This window comes from Piliocolobus tephrosceles, chromosome 13 (assembly GCF_002776525.5).
Source record: "Piliocolobus tephrosceles isolate RC106 chromosome 13, ASM277652v3, whole genome shotgun sequence".
In the NCBI taxonomy this organism is placed as follows: domain Eukaryota; kingdom Metazoa; phylum Chordata; class Mammalia; order Primates; family Cercopithecidae; genus Piliocolobus; species Piliocolobus tephrosceles.
In genome coordinates this window covers 43,172,748-43,188,701 of record NC_045446.1, presented here as the reverse complement: position 1 = coordinate 43,188,701, position 15,954 = coordinate 43,172,748, and the positions used below count along the sequence as shown (strand labels likewise).

General features: G+C 38.6%; 1 protein-coding gene across 1 annotated transcript in view; it reads left to right on the top strand.

Annotated features, from left to right (window-relative positions):
• Nucleotides 1–15,954, top strand: part of NELL1 (neural EGFL like 1) — a 956,032-nt gene that overhangs the window by 457,115 nt on the left and 482,963 nt on the right. The window contains exon 14 of the mRNA XM_026454011.1: nucleotides 8,935–9,060. Within this exon, the coding sequence (XP_026309796.1) occupies nucleotides 8,935–9,060 (126 nt within the window). The remainder of the gene's footprint in view (nucleotides 1–8,934; nucleotides 9,061–15,954) is intronic.

Sequence of the window (15,954 nt, the reverse complement as noted above, 5' to 3'; positions counted from 1 at the left end):
GTTTGAATTTTTAATCTGAAAATATTTGATCTGGTAATCAACATGTCTGTTTGATGCATATGTTAGAAGATGATGTTAAAAATCATTTCACTGGTTACCTGAGAAATATAAAGCATTATGTTGTCATTATTAGTCAGCTCAAGCTGCCATAACGAAATACCATAGACTAGATGGCTTGCAAAACAAATATTATTTTTTACGTCTCTAGAGGCTGATAGTCTGGGCGCCAGCATGGTCAGGGTCTAGTGAATGCTCTCTCTCTGACTTTCCTTTTCCTCGTGTCTTCAGAAAGAGAGCACTAAATGTCTGTTCTTATAAGGGCACTAATCCCATCATGAAAGCATCACCCTCATGACCTCATCTAACCCTAATTATCTCCTAAGGGCACCATCTCTAAATACCAACATATTGTGAGGTAGGGCTTCCATAAATGAATTTGGGGGGGACACAATTCAGTTCATAGCAGTTATCTAGGCATCTCCCTAGATTGTCTTACTGAAGCGGCATCATTGTCTGGGGCAAATACCCAAGGTTTGTTGCCTCATGCCAAGGAAATCAAGGACATGGACACATGTGGAGTGAGGTTAAGAGTGGAGGTTTAATAGGCGAAAGAAAGAGAAAAGAGAAATAGCTGTCTCTCCTGCAGAGAGAGAGAGGGGCACCAGAGTGGGAATTTCTACCCAAGGCAAAGTGCACAGTGTTTTATAGACAGGCTTGATGAGATAGTGTCTGATTTACATAGGGCCAAAAGACTGGTTGAACCAGGTGTGCCATTTACATCACACTCAAGGAAGCTGGCCACCACACCTTAATATTTTATTATGCAAATAGGGTCTCTACCTGGCCATTGCCATGTTGCCTGCTCTCTACCGTGCATGTGGTTGACAAAGAAAGGGGAAGATGGAGCCGCCATGTTGGACAGGCCTAGGGCCCAGGTAGCTTTTCCTGTTGGCACAGCTGCCAGCATTCACCCGTGCAAGCTTCCAGCTTGCTTATCTATGTCTGCAGCTTGATTTTATGGGCTGCTGTTTGTTAGAAAAGAAATTGATTTGGGGGCTGCTTTTCATAAAAAGGAAAATCTTACCAAGGATTTCCTTAGCTTCACTATCTTCCTAAATAATTTCTTCTTAACTCCTATATCATCACTCCTCCCCTTCCCTCCCCAACCCTCCCCTCCCCTCCTCTCCCCTCCCTTCCCCTCCTCTTTCCTCCCCTCTCTTCCCCTCCCCTCCCCCTCCTCTCCCCTCCTCTTCTTTATTCTTTCCCTTCCCTCCCTCCCTCATTCACTCCCTCTCTCCCTTTCCTCCCTCCTTCTCTCTTTTTCTTCCTTTCATCTTTCTTCTTTCTCTCTGTTTCTCTCTCCTCTTGGCCCGCTAATGCTCCCTGTGACAACATGCCTTAAGGCACAGACCTCCGTGGATTAAATCTGATAGGATAGCTATGTTTTGCTTGGTTCAAAATGTTTGGAGAAAAGGATGAAGCCAATATTTAAAAAATAATGCTAAGATTTTCACCTTCTCTAAAAAGATCACAGACATGGCCTGCAATGCCTGAGAGGCAATACAGACTGTGGAGTTGTGCTGCCTGAACTCCTCTCCTGGTTCAGGTCTACTTCCTAGCTACGTGACCTTAGACAATTTACTGCATGTTTCTATGCCTCTAATTCCTCATCTGTAACATGAGGATAATTCTAATATACACCTCATAGAGTGTGAATATTAAAAGAGTTAATCCGTGTAAAGCACTTAAAACTGCCTGGTACATAAAAAGTACTATATAAGCACTGTTTCTTATTACACTTTCCTGGTAATGTTTCACTAGAGCTCCAGTTTTCTACAGTCCACATTCTTCCTATTGTTTTTCTACCACTGGGGTTAAGTGTCAATTTTTATTACCATTGGCCTTGCACCGTGTTTTTTCTCTTATAAGAGAGATCTATTCCGTTGTTCTTGGAGTAGGAAAATGAGAAGGGCGGGGGGGGGGGGGGCGGAGAGAGAGAGAAAGAGAAAGAGAGAGCTGGCTTTATGCATTAAGAGAAATAAGAAAGACTTGATTTCTTTGGGGAAAGGACATGATTTGCATATATATTTTTTTAACCTGACTTCTGTAGGTATTTATGTTTCTAGGTTCTATAGGCATTTGGTTTTCCCCCCTTGCTTTAGGGAGGATGCTATAATTATAGAAAAACATGGAACACTGGATAAAGCACTAATTTCGGAATGAGAAGACTTTGATTCTATTCCCAGTGCAATGATTATCTGTGTTCCTTTGGGTAAGTTGGAAATTTTCTCTGGGTCTTTACTTTCTCATCTGAAAAAGGGAAGAATATATCTCGTCCACCTCAATGTTTTTTACTGTTTTTAATTTTAAAAGTATTTTTAGAGCAGTTCTAGGCTCATAGCAAAACCGAAAGCACAGAGATTGCCTATATACCTCCTGCTATTATCCATGATCAATATCCCTCACCTGAGCGGAACATTCGTTACAATTGATGAACCTTCACTGACATATTATAATTACACAAAATCCATAATACACATTTAGGGTTCACTCTTGGTGTTGTGTATTGTATGGGTTTGGACAAATATGTAATAACCTGAATCCACCATTATAGTATCATATAGAGTATTTTCACTGCCCTAAAACCTCACTAGATTTTTATAAGTTCAAATCAGAGATACATAGGCCCAATTAAAAAAAAAATCAGTTTGACACAAAGAGAAAGTAGTGATTATTCTAATATACCAACCAGTTAGCCAATACCACTGTGTTTTTATAGCTCATGATCTCTGCAAAGTCAGTAGGTTCAAGTCTGATTAAATTGCTCTGCAAGTTACCTTACCAGTCCATGAAGAACTTGCCAAGAGCTATGCTTTTGTGTGGATATCTGCTTGCTCAACCTAATTGCTCTTAGTTTTCAGGGGAGATGTCAACACAGTTGACACAGCTATCAGGAAACAGTGTGGGGGTTCGGGTCATCTAAATAGTATTTTCCCGGACCTCTATCTTGGGAAAGGCATCTGGAACATGTGCAAGCTCCTCTTGCAAAAAGAGGGGGTGGCCCAAGAGAAGCTGCTCCAGAAGCATGCTTTTATGATATGGACAAAAGACCTGACTGTGTCAAGAACTTTAGAACCGATGGTTGGCTAAATGGTTTCTGGTCCAACTCCCTGAATGTATATGTGGGAAAAACCAAGGTCTTAAGAAGAAAAGTGACTTGCCCAGTGCCACAGTTAGCTAAATGAAAAAGCAAGAATAGAACTTGACTCTTAACTGTCGATCCAGTGTTCTTTGTCCAGTAGTTAGCGTGGAACAACTATCCTGTTTGGAGTCATAAGAACCTTGGTTGAAATTTTAGGTACTCTACATGTAGTATATGATGTCAGTCCATGGGATGGTTAGGAGCAATGAGATGAGAGGCATAGAGTGCTTGACCAAAAACATGTTCTCGAGGCCTGTTGATCTTCTTTCCTTTTTAAATGTACACAGGGAGTGGGGCATGCCTTTTCCCCTCCTGAGTATGTCCCTTCCTGGGTTCTTTTTCTAGGAAATCTTTATGGAAGAAGTCTGAGTAGATCATGCCATTTTATTAAGAGAATTCTTTGCATCTGCTTCTATCGGCTACCCAGGCCCTGCACTCTAATTTAATGATGATGATGCCAAATTTGAGTCTGTGTTCGTTCTGAACTCTTAGGCAGATGGAGCCTGGTGATATGTGAAGAATCATTATACCACATCAAGTCTCATTTTACAGTCCATAAGTATACCTTTTAAAACAAAAACAAACTATTGCACCATCCTGGGGAGGGATGTAAATCATGAATTTTTATTACCTCCAAAGACCACCAGAAAATGAGCTCTAATATTTCAAAAGTGACAAGCAATTTATATGAATGAATCGCAATTTAAGCCCCATTATACTCAAGATGATATATGCTGCAATGGGGCTTATAGATGTTTCTCTAACAATACTTAATAATAAAAACCTTAGGCCTCTGTTACTCCTTTCTAATTCCATAGTCTCAAGCAATATGAGTACAGACCATGTCAATCTGTGAGTTCCAGCTGGGAGCAAAATGCTTCTGCCTGTTTTGGGGCCTTGGGTCACTGGAGCCTAAAGTATGAAAGTATAAGGATTTGATTTAAAAGAGCCAAGGAAGCAGTGATGCACGGAGCAGAATTGCCATTTTAACGGAGAATGTAATGCCAGAACAAATGTCATGAATGGTCTTGCACACGGATATAGAATTTAGAGATCTATTTGTTTCCATACACATCGTGATGCATCTAACATAATCAGAGTCATAAACATCAGCTACAGCTAACATAATCATAGCATCAAAATGTTATTGAGTGCTAAAACTGGCACAGTGAGAACAATGACAACTTTGGGGTCATATTGTTTGGATTCAGACTCAGGTTTCTATGCTTACTGATTTTGTACTTGGGCAAGAGAAGTGACCTGATAATCTCTGAGCCTCAGTTTCGTGGCATAGAGATACCTACCACAAGTAGTCAAGATAAATGGAATGATGAGATGCTCCATATGAAGTACCTAGCATAGTGCTTGATATCGAAAAAACAGCAGATATTTGTTGAGTATTTACCAATTGCCAGGGACTGTTCCTAGTTTTCCTTTATAAGGTATGTCCTATTAGACTGTTAGAATATTGGTATCAGCCTGTGCCTAACAATGTGCTTTTAAAATAATTCATTCTTCCAGTAGATGTCAGGTTAACTGTGGTTCTTCCTAGCAAAGCTTTCTGGAGTGATTCAGATTTTTAGTGTGAGCCTGGATTTGTGTATGTTCAACTTCCACTCTGAGATTCGGCCTCAGGCTTAGCCTCTTCTTGTCTCCTGGCTTCTGGATGAATATGACCATTGCTCAAGATAGCTGCTTCAGGAGAGCACTTGCCAACTGGGCAAAGGTCAGACTGCATTTCAAGCCTGTGGTTAGCATACTCATAGCTTTGGTCCAACTCAGTTTCTTTCTTTAAATGTCAGTTTGTTCTTTCATTAGGGACTTAGAATTTTTGTTTTGGAGTTATTCAATACCCTTCAGAGCCTTTTTTCTGTGAACAAAAAGCAGCATTTGTCCTAGGCTCATTTATAAAATCTCAATTGTTCACTATTTCTGAAGATTGTTTTCTCAGGATAGCCCAGCTCTCTAAAGACGTTAATTCTTTTTTGACTCTGTTTATAATCAGATTTGCTTTTGAAACACCCTTAAATCCTACTGAAAGTGTCTTCTGGGTTGTGTTTCCCTGAGGATGCAGAGGCAATCTTTTGGCAAACGTGTTGCCATTCCATCCCCTGTTCCCATCCCCAAACCATGAGAGTTGCCAATTCCTTTCTTTCTTTTATCTTCTTGTCTCAAGAGACTCAGCTGGATTACTCCACTTCACTTTCTCTCTCCTCTCCCCACTATTTTTACCACAAGATAGCTTTTCTATCTGGTGGTTACATGACAAAGAATAAGCAACGAAGGCAAGATTGTGACAGTTTAATTTTCTGGTACATTCATCAACTTTTCATCTTTATTACAGTGCTTTTTCTGGATTAGTACCAGGAAATTATTAGATATACAAGAGCTGAAATTACTAATGGTATAAACTGAAAACAAAACCTACTCAAAAACACATCAGCAGAGCAGCAGGGATGTGTGGGCATGGGGTCTCAATGACATGTAGAGAGCAAGGGTTGGATTAAATCCATGTGAAAATTCTCACTGGGGTTTTCTAACCATCCCTTGTCTGATTTTTGAAAATATTTTTATTCAGGGTCTTGGAGTCTTATGAAACAAGGAGATAGCTTGGCTAGTTTGATTCAAAATAAGCTGTTATAGCCAAGTAACTCTTTTAAATCTAGATGAGGCGGAGGCCTCTCAGCAGCTTGGTGATATCTTAAGGAAAATGAGCCAGGAGGTTTCTCTGGGAGATGTTGACAAGGGTCCGTGACAGGGAAACATTCATTGCAGTCAGCAGGCTAGTTGGCAGCTGTGGCCCATGGGCTGAAGACTGAATTGCCTCTAAGGCAAGTCCTGACTAGTTTCTCATCTTAAAGGATGGCTGGGCATCCCAGCAGAGTGAGATGGAGTTCAGTGTGGCTGTATCTCTGTGAGTAAAATACCAACATGATTTAGCCTTCAGCGTGCCCTGCTCCAATCAATTCTCTTCACTACAGCCAGAGTGATATTTTAAAAACAGAGAAATTGAATTGTGTTACTACCCTGATGAAAGTCTGAGCTCCTTCACATGGCCCGCAAGGCCTGGCAGAATCTAAAACTGGTAATATTTTATGAACAGCACACTAATGTCCACATAGGATCTGGCCCAAGCTTATTTTTCCAGTTTCATTTCAAATAGGCAAAGCTCCTTTTTGTAACTAAGTCTTCTCAAACATTCTTTTCTGTCTGGTAGGTTATTCCTCTTCCCTGGGCCTGTTTCACTTCTGTTTCATGTCTCAGATGAACCATCACTACCATAGAGAATCCTTCTCTGACTCTCTCAGAGTAGGTCAGATTCCCCTTGTTGAAAGATCTCACATCCTTGGTAGAATTTATTACACATTTCACTCAATGCCTTGCCCATCTGTGAGGTCCATGTGGCATTTTGTTCATCACTCTGGCTCTGGGCTTAGTAGAAGGCTAACTAATGTTCTTTGAATATGCATGACTAAATGATTCTTTCCATTTCTAACTCGAGAGACAAAAACTTTAGCCTCTTTAGTTTCCCTGCCTTCATTCTCTACCTGATGAATTCTTGTTCATCTTTCAAGATGAAGCTTAACGATATCCTTTTTTGAGATAACTTTTATAGTCATTCTCTGCACCAATCAGGGAAGGCATGGTGGCTTAAGTCAACAAAGGCATATTTCTAGCTCATGCAACATGTATATGGTGCTTGCCTGGTGGCTTGCTCCTCACTTGGGGGCCCAGATTGAAAGAGTCTCCGTGTCTTTGCTTCCATGGGTTACAAGGCAGAAAGAAGAAAATGTGGTAAACTGGATGCTGGCTCTTAATCTTTCTACTTGGAAGTGATTTGCTTCCACTCGGATTTCATGATCAATCATGAGATTAATTTAAACCATGCTTAAATTTGAAAAGGATGGGGAAATACAATTGTGCTATGTGCCCAGAGAGAGGAAAACTGATGATATTTTATGAACATCACACTAATGTTAAGCAGCCCTCTCTAATACCTGGGTTTTCTTCTTGTTTCCAACCTCTCACTTGTTATGCCTGTTTTCACCTGGCCTTTCATAGTCCTACCAAAGACCTTATAAGCAACGATAACTAAATCACTTCCAAAATCTTAATGTCACCACACTACTCTATGACTCCTTCTTTTAGTTTTCCAGCTCTTGGACTCCAGTGGTCTGACTGTAATAATTCCTTGCCGTCATCAGGATTCTTGGTACAAGTTGAGTTCCCCAGGAAGCAACGTCTGAGATAGTGATTGGCCTGCAGGAAGTTGATTGCCTGAGTTATTTCACTAATTTCTGGTGTTTTGTTCTTATTTCTTAGTTATGACAGTCTTGCTAACTGTGGGTCTCCTTCTCAGATCTCAATGACCTCACAATAACTTTTATTTATAGGCTGTCAGATCTTTAACTCTGAAAACAATCTGATGTTATTTCAATGTATTTTATTCGGAAATAAATCAACTTACTTTTCTTTTAAAATAAATAGATTAATGAGTTTCCTAGTGACTCAATGTAGCCATTTTTATCCTCAGCTTCTGTACATTAATAATATTAAAGCTCCAATGATTATTGTAATAGAAATACTATATTTGACTAATCACCATTTTCAAGAAGCTTTCATGAAGTAAATCATAGTAAATAACTTCTGAATTCAAATCCCAGGTCTAGCATGTTCTAACAGGATGACTTTGTGCCAGATATTTAACTTCTCTAAGCCTCAGTTTTCTAGACTATAAAATGGGAGTAGTGTTTGTATTTTGCTCATGGGATTGCATATGGATTGAATTAGATAATGTCTTTACAGATCTAAAACATTGGGTTCAGACTTGACCATTGGGATAAAATGATGAGGATACTAGGACCCAGAGTAGTTGAATGCAAGTCATAGGCTATTAATCAGCAGAACCAGAACTAGAGCTCACATTTTCTATCTTGGATTCCCATGATGTACTCATGTCCTACTTTCTCTAACCATCATACACAAGCAGTCTGAGTAAAAGGAACGTAAATCTATGTTTGAAAACAATTTCCAGAAGAGGCTAAACTCTGTGTTTAAGGTTGTAGGTTATTTTAATCCCTATCATGAACTTTTATGAGACAGCAGGTGGTGCTCTGAACTCCATCCCAAAAAGAACAAGATCTTTTTTTGAATCAGCTCTTTATTCTATCACATGGGGAGGAGCCCCAGGTCAAAGGATGAGAGACATTAATTTGCATCAGGCAACAGCAGTTGTCTGTATTCATAGTACAACATGGGAGAAACTGGCTACACCATCATTTTGTAGCATATGGATTGAAGCATGTCTTAGTAAGACATACAAGCAGAGAAGGACTGGATTCCCTTGATCCGTCTGATAAAAGCTACACCATGTACTGTGGACAACTAATAAATATTCATTGATATCCACTTCATGGGCACAGAACTCCTTGAATTTGGACTTTTAAAAAGAGTATTCTCCCTGGTAAGAAACTAATAGTTGTGAATTCAGCCTTCATACTTCTTGGACTCTTACCTGTTTTGTCTCACCATGCGTCGTTCTAGAAACACTTTCAGCTCAGGATGGGATCTAATGCACCAAGCTGAATTTTCACCTAAGTTTTTGTGTTTAATACATGTTACTTTTTCTCTTGGCTTCAGTGGACATTCAGCTTTTGTAATTTATCTGCAAAATGATTACAGTCTTGTTCCATTATTTTACTAACCATGATCTTAATTTTTTTTTCCTTCAGATATTGATGAGTGTGCAGCTAAGATGCATTACTGTCATGCCAATACTGTGTGTGTCAACCTTCCTGGGTTATATCGCTGTGACTGTGTCCCAGGATACATTCGTGTGGATGACTTCTCTTGTACAGGTGAGCTTTAAGAAGCAGTGTTGTTTTTCTAATTCAGCCATTCTCTGTACCATGTCTGTGTTGTTACATTTAACTCTGAGTGCACAAAGTACTATTTTTACCTAAATGGTTCTTCTCTTTATTATTTCACCCTCACCATTTGAGAAAAAAAGCAATAATAAAAAAATTGTCAGCATAATTGATTTCCACTCCCAGTATTTCTGTCCCTGTATGTGTGCTCGCGTACATGGGTATGTGATTTGAAACTGAAGTCGCAGTTGCCTATAGTAACACTGAGGGAGTTAGATATACTAGTTCTAAAAATAGAAGGTCTCATTTATTTTCATTTCATCATGATGAGATGTTTTTGTAGATAAGAAAATGTACTTTGTTCCCACTGGGAAAGACAAGGATTAAATTTAAAGAGGTGACAGGGAGCAATTGGTGGTCAAAGTTTAGGTTTATGGGAGCCAGTCAAAACTATATTTAATTAATTTATGCTTATTTTCTGTGTCCCGCTTCTTCCTATATCCCTTAGCACTAAAGTGGTCACTGACTATGTTGGAGTAGTGCTGGTTTTATGGGGCATTTGGTTTGGCTTTCCAATATATTTTCAATCATGTGCATACAGACATGAACAGTAAATTGGATAAGGGTGGTAGAAGATTCCAAGTCTTTCTTCTCTTGGACCAAATGTGTTTAAATACCCAATCTGCAAGTTATAAGCAAAGGGTCCCTTGAATCCAACATGTCAATCATGTTGTAACTTTTGGGCATCTTTCTCTTCGTTCCAATCACATTGGCATATAAAAACTGGATTGTTTACCCAGAATATGATACTGCTATTTTTAAATGTACTTTTTTTTCCTGAATGACCTTTTCAGAAGTGCAAAAAGTTGCAGAAGTTAAGGGCACATGTTAGTGTGTCCAAATTTCTTTGCCAGTGATGTGTATTTGTAAGTTACCATTCTTTGGGTGAAGGACTGGAGAGTTCAGATTGATGCAGGTTTCTGAGGACCACATAAAGTCAAATCTCATTTATCTGTCTTTTACACATTTTAATTAATATTCCTAGAAAAGGAAGAGAGAGACTGCATAAACATAGTGTGCTAGGATTTCAATGTTTTAAAGGATCAAAACTTTTCTGGACCAATAAACAAACACTTTCTAAAAAGCTGTGAAGTTACAGGGCCTATCGCTCTATTCTTAATAGTAAATGCAGCTCTTAACTTCTTTTAACCCTATTAGAAGAAGCCAGTGAATATCCTCCTAGCCCAAGAGCACCATATTATGCAACTCAATAAACATTAATTAAGGCCCTGCTGTGTGGAAGACCTTGTTGAAATTCTATCAGAATGCTTGTCTGTGCTCGGATTTCCTCACTGAGGAAGGAAGGCAAGAGCTGGCACTTATCGAATGCCTTAATAGGACAGGAGCTCTGTCTGGTGGTTTATATATGGAACAAGATGGAAAATGTATTATCTTAAGAACTGGCTCCAGAATTACTTTTAGAAAGGGAACTACATTGTTCGGAATAAAAGGTAACGGTGTGGGTATAAGTGGGCACCCAAGTGCCCTTCTCCCTCCTACACAGAAAAGAGTAAATAATACCTCTGCAGGAAAAGTCTACATCAAACACACACACACACACACACACATATTTTTTTTGTTTTGTTTTGTTGTGTGTGTGCCTAAGAGGGAACACAAAAGACAGAACAAAAGAGAGAAAGAAAGGAGGGGAGAGGAACCAGTCAGAGAGCAGAAGGCTGGGTGCTGTGGAGGACAGAGGGCTGGTGAAAACCACGCAATAGTAGGATAGCTGAAAGGATTTTTAAGAGAAGAAAGATTTTATGTGAGGCTTTTTTATTGCTTTGCCATACAGTATGCTATGTGAGTTTTCCTCATTACCCTCAAATCTTCAATAAAGTCTTCCCACCCTGAATGCCTCATGAGAACTGCCCTCCCTCTCCTGTTAGAATGTAAGTTAACATGGTGGACAACAGAAAGGATACCAGTGCGATTAGGATGTGGGGACCACAGAGGTAACCATTATTGAGTAACCATTGTTACAGTTCTTTCTGCTGCCCTCACCAACATACACTTACTAGTACACACACACATCATTATCATCACTGCCTTCTCTCAGGAATTTCAGAAATCTTGATGGGGACTGTGGACTTTCATAGGTCATAAAATAGGTGAGGTATTTTTTTCTTTAAAAAGCCTTATTTTGATCCCAGATTTCTTTCAACCTGCTGCCCTATTTTTCTGCTTTTCCTCACAACAAAACTTCTTAATTTGCCTGTGATTATTGTCCTCACCTTACATTTATTCAGCTCACATAGGCTCCTCACCTCTCTCCAGTCAGACTTCCATGCTCACCATTGTGCAGAGGCTACATTTATCAAGGTCATATATGAACTCTGTTTGCTAAATCCAGTGTTCTTATCTCAGCAGCATTTAGCAGGGCTGACCACACCTGGCTCTTTAAAGCACACTTTTTTCTTGACTTTTGTGCCATCCTATTTCCTGGTTTTCCCTCTTTGTCACTTGTCACTCCTGCCCAGTGTCCCCAGCTATTCTGCTGCTGACATCTGAAAGGTTAGAGTACCCACGGGTTCTGCCCTGGTCCCTTCCCCTGTTTACCTATAGGTTCTTTATAGATGCCTTCATCAATCTTAGAACTTTAATATTATCTTTATGTCAACAATTCCTAAATTTATTGCTCCAGCTCCAGTCTTTTTCTGAACTTCTGAATTATATATTCAACTTGACATATTCACATAGATGCTTAGTAGGAATTTCATACTTAACATGGATAAGACAGAACTTGATTTCTTTTCGCTTCTGCAAACCTCCTTTTTTCCCAATTTCTCCCATTCCAGCAGAAGCACCATCTACCCAATTTTTCTAACCAAAAATTTAGAAATAACTCCTTCCTCTCCCCAGGGGTTACACTTGATCACCCCTCTACTTTCAATCCATGCTTCTGTCTTGTTGATGCTACCCTTTACATCTTGTCCTAAGTCTGTCCACTTCTGTCTAAATCCCCTATTAACATCTTAGTGAACTTCAGCCGTGGCCATCACATTTGACTTTCTGCTCCAGGCTTGTTCCACCATAACCCATTCTTCACATAGCAGACAGAGCAATTTTTTTTTTTTTAAAAAAGAGAAGTCATACAACTGTACTTAAAACTTTGATCTAGTGTCTCATTACATGGAAATCAAATCCCTATTTCTTATTTCAACGTATAACCCTATGTGGTTTTCCTTCCTTCCCTTCTGTCTTGTACCCTTTCTTTCCCTGTCCATTATGACATGGCCACTCTGACATTTGTCTTTTTCTCCATGTAACAAGCTTTTTTCTGTTTGTTATGACCTTTGCATGAACTCTTGCCCTTTTATGGAAGTCTTTTTTCTCTTCGTATTTGTGTATTGAGCTCTCTTGTCATTTACCTCTTAGCCTAAGCCTCAGAGAGGCTTTCCATGGTCAATATAAATAGCCACTCTGTTTTTTTCTGTCATACCACCTGATTTTAATTCTCTGAGTAATGCATATTATTATCTGGAATTCTCTTATTTATAAATGATTCTTTTATTTGTCTCTTTCCACTAGAATGTAAACTCTGGAGAGCAGGGACCTTTTTCCTTTTGTTCTCTACTATACCTTGACTACTGAGAACATTACCTGGCAAAAACAGTGCTCAATAAATATTTGTTAAATGAAATAATGCATAAAGCTACTTGACTTTGGGCAAATTCTTCACTTTTGAAAACCTCATTTATAAAATATTGCTCACATCTGTCTTACCCACAGGTTATAGTGAACGTCAACTAATATATGTGAAAGTATTTATCATAGCACTTTTAGCAGTAAGGATAGGATGTTCTGTTGGATGTTCTGTAGGATGTGCAGAACATTCTGTAGGATGCTCTAAATATAAGTGACTTAAGATAAATTTTATTTTTTGCTTATGCTATTTGTCTATCCCTGATCAACAGAGATGTTCTGCATATCATATTCACTTTGGGATGCAAGCTGTTGGAATGGTCACTGTGGTGAACATTTCCAGTCACCAAGACAGGGAAAAGAGATCCTGGAGGCCCTCCCTCAGCCATTAAATGTTCTGACCAAGAAGTGACACAAATCATGTCTACTTACAACTCATTGATTAGAACTAGTCACTAGTTCCATCCAACCACAAAGGGATGAGAAAATACTGTCCTACCTCATGCCTGGAATGGTAGAGAACCAGAAATATTTAGCAAATGGTACCCATGCCTACTATAGTGAGTGATACTAACAGATTGCCAACAAATATAGTTTATTTTGACATGAGTAGCTGTTGATTAGGATAACCTTTTTTCAACAGCAGTTCATAAGCTATGTAGGTATTCTCAAAAAGTATGGGCACATTGTATGAAGTGCTATGATAGAAATGCAAGCAAAATACATTGAAAAATGGCTCTTGATTGCCAAAATGATGTGTTTGAAATGTTTTCTTAAAGCCATGGAGGGCTGTGGGAATTGACTGAGGCATGCTAGCATGCAATGACTATATTATGTTAGGGATTTACAACGAGAAATATGGATGGGAGATAGGAGAGAGGAGAGCCTCTAGGCCAGATTCAAGGACCTTCATTAGACACCAGACACTTCATAGTAAGCTCGAGTCTTTGGAATGCTGACATTTATTTTGTGTCGTGAAAATAAGCCTGTTAGACCAAATGGGCTCTGTACTCTCCAAGATATATTATGTCCCCACCCATAATCTCTGCCATTTTTTACTGGCAAAGAAGACTTCTTTCCCTAAGTGGTCATTTGCCTGTGGAATAGATGAGGTGTATGATAGATATCTGCCACTATAAAATGTCTGTTCACATGTTTCATTGCCAGATGATAATTTACCTGGAGAAATTGACAGGCCTAAAGGCATTCCTTTATTTGACTCAGGATTCTGATATAGCATTTACATTATTGACATTCTTTATTTCCAAAGACCATTCTAGTCTCTTCTCAAATCAATCAGTACCTGCTGACACTGTTCAGTTGGTTTTATAACCATGTCAAGGTCATATTTTTTCCTTTCTTTTGCTGTTTTATGTCATTTAGCTGTGCTATTCACTTTTTAGAAGTCAGTAGTCATACTGAAAAATTCTATTCAACCAAAAATAGGGAGCCTAAACTTAAAGAAGAGATATCAGCTTTGGTGATTCATTGATTTATTGGATGATTAATTAATTAATTATTTAACTATGTATGAAATATTCAGTTAGTATCTGTCACAAGTGTTATAAAAGATAGCCACCAAGATTATTAAAAAACAATGTCTGACCAAGGGAGTTCATGGTTCGTTAATTAGGCAGTGTCTTCAAATGAAAAAAACTCAAATGTGCATTCATGATCAAGATACCGTTTGCCAAATCAATCCCTCTTTGAAATCTTAGTAGTTTAGTTCAGTATTAGATGTTTAACCCTGTGGTAGTTATTACTACTTGACAAGTTTTAAAGAAGGAAAACCAAAATAGTCTTTCCCAATTCTGTGCTGACAGCGATGGTCCTTTCAGAAGACTACAACTGAGACAGTGGATGCTAAGCATGACGGAGGAGAAAGGCAATACATTACACAGAACAGGAAATTTTAGCTCTTACTCAACTTTTTTCTTACTAAAAGTTGAAAAAAAAAAAAGGATTATATGTATGAGATAATAAAGCTCCAAGAGTTCAACATAGAGAATAATTATCTAGAGCTTAAAAGTGTACTGTAACGTAATCATTACCCCCCTGGGGACTGGGGTTTTGCTGACATGACTATGTGTTATATATGGAGCTCTGTACTTTTTTATAGGAAAGTCTCCCTTGGCCTTTGGAAGGGTGAAATCTAAAACATTTGGCCTCTGACACCTGGGGGAGTTTTTGGCCTTGGAATTTTTGTGTGAATTGAAATTGCTTTGTCTCTTGTAAGAGATCCCTGAGTTGCTCTTGCTCTTCTGTGAATTTTGAAACTGAAGGAGTTCCCTGAAATGGAGGTGTTACAGGGAGGAGGGGTTTTTCTCTCCCCCATATGCTTTTGGTTTTTGGAATAGTCAACCCACTTGATTTATTGGCCTCTGACTTTCATTTATCCCCAACTAAACTCCCCGTGTTTTTGGCTGTTTGATAAGACATTATCATTAGATACGCAGGCAGTTTTAAAGGAGGATATTTGTGATTTACAACAATAGCATGCAGCGATAAGACAGATACTTGACAGTAATGGGTAAGCATTCATTTTTATGCCAAAAGCTTCCCATGAAGGTAAGAAATAAAGGGAACAAGTGAGATAACAAATATCCCATGTGATCTCTATTACCTTGCTAAAAGGATTTTTATTTTCTTGATATTGGCATGGAAGAAACCTTAAAGGAAGTTTATGTTTGAAATAGTCAGAGAAAACTTAAAGACTTAGATATAATAGCCTATTAATTTAATGGTTTGAATTAAGTACACTATAATGAAAAGAGGTTAGACAACAGTTTAAATGCCTTAAAAGTAATAGTTAGTTGTTAGGAATGTCACGCTAGGTCTCTGGAATATGCTTTACTCCCATGATGAACTATACAAATATTTTTGATGAAATTTTATTATTATTTTGATCAATTATATTGATGAAATAGAGAATATTTTCAAATATGACATATCTGATATTTTCACATTTAGTAGAGCCACATGAAATGGAACTAAAACAGAATATTCTCCAACCTGATTGAGCAAAATGGTAAATTTTCCACTGAGCATCAGTATCTTTCAAGCCTATACCATGTACTTGTGTCAGAATGCTTGTCCTTGTTTACCATTGGTTGTCTGGCAGCATTAAGGGACAAGTTACAGGACAATTGCTTGGCTTTCAGTCTCAGAAGAGGTGATACATTT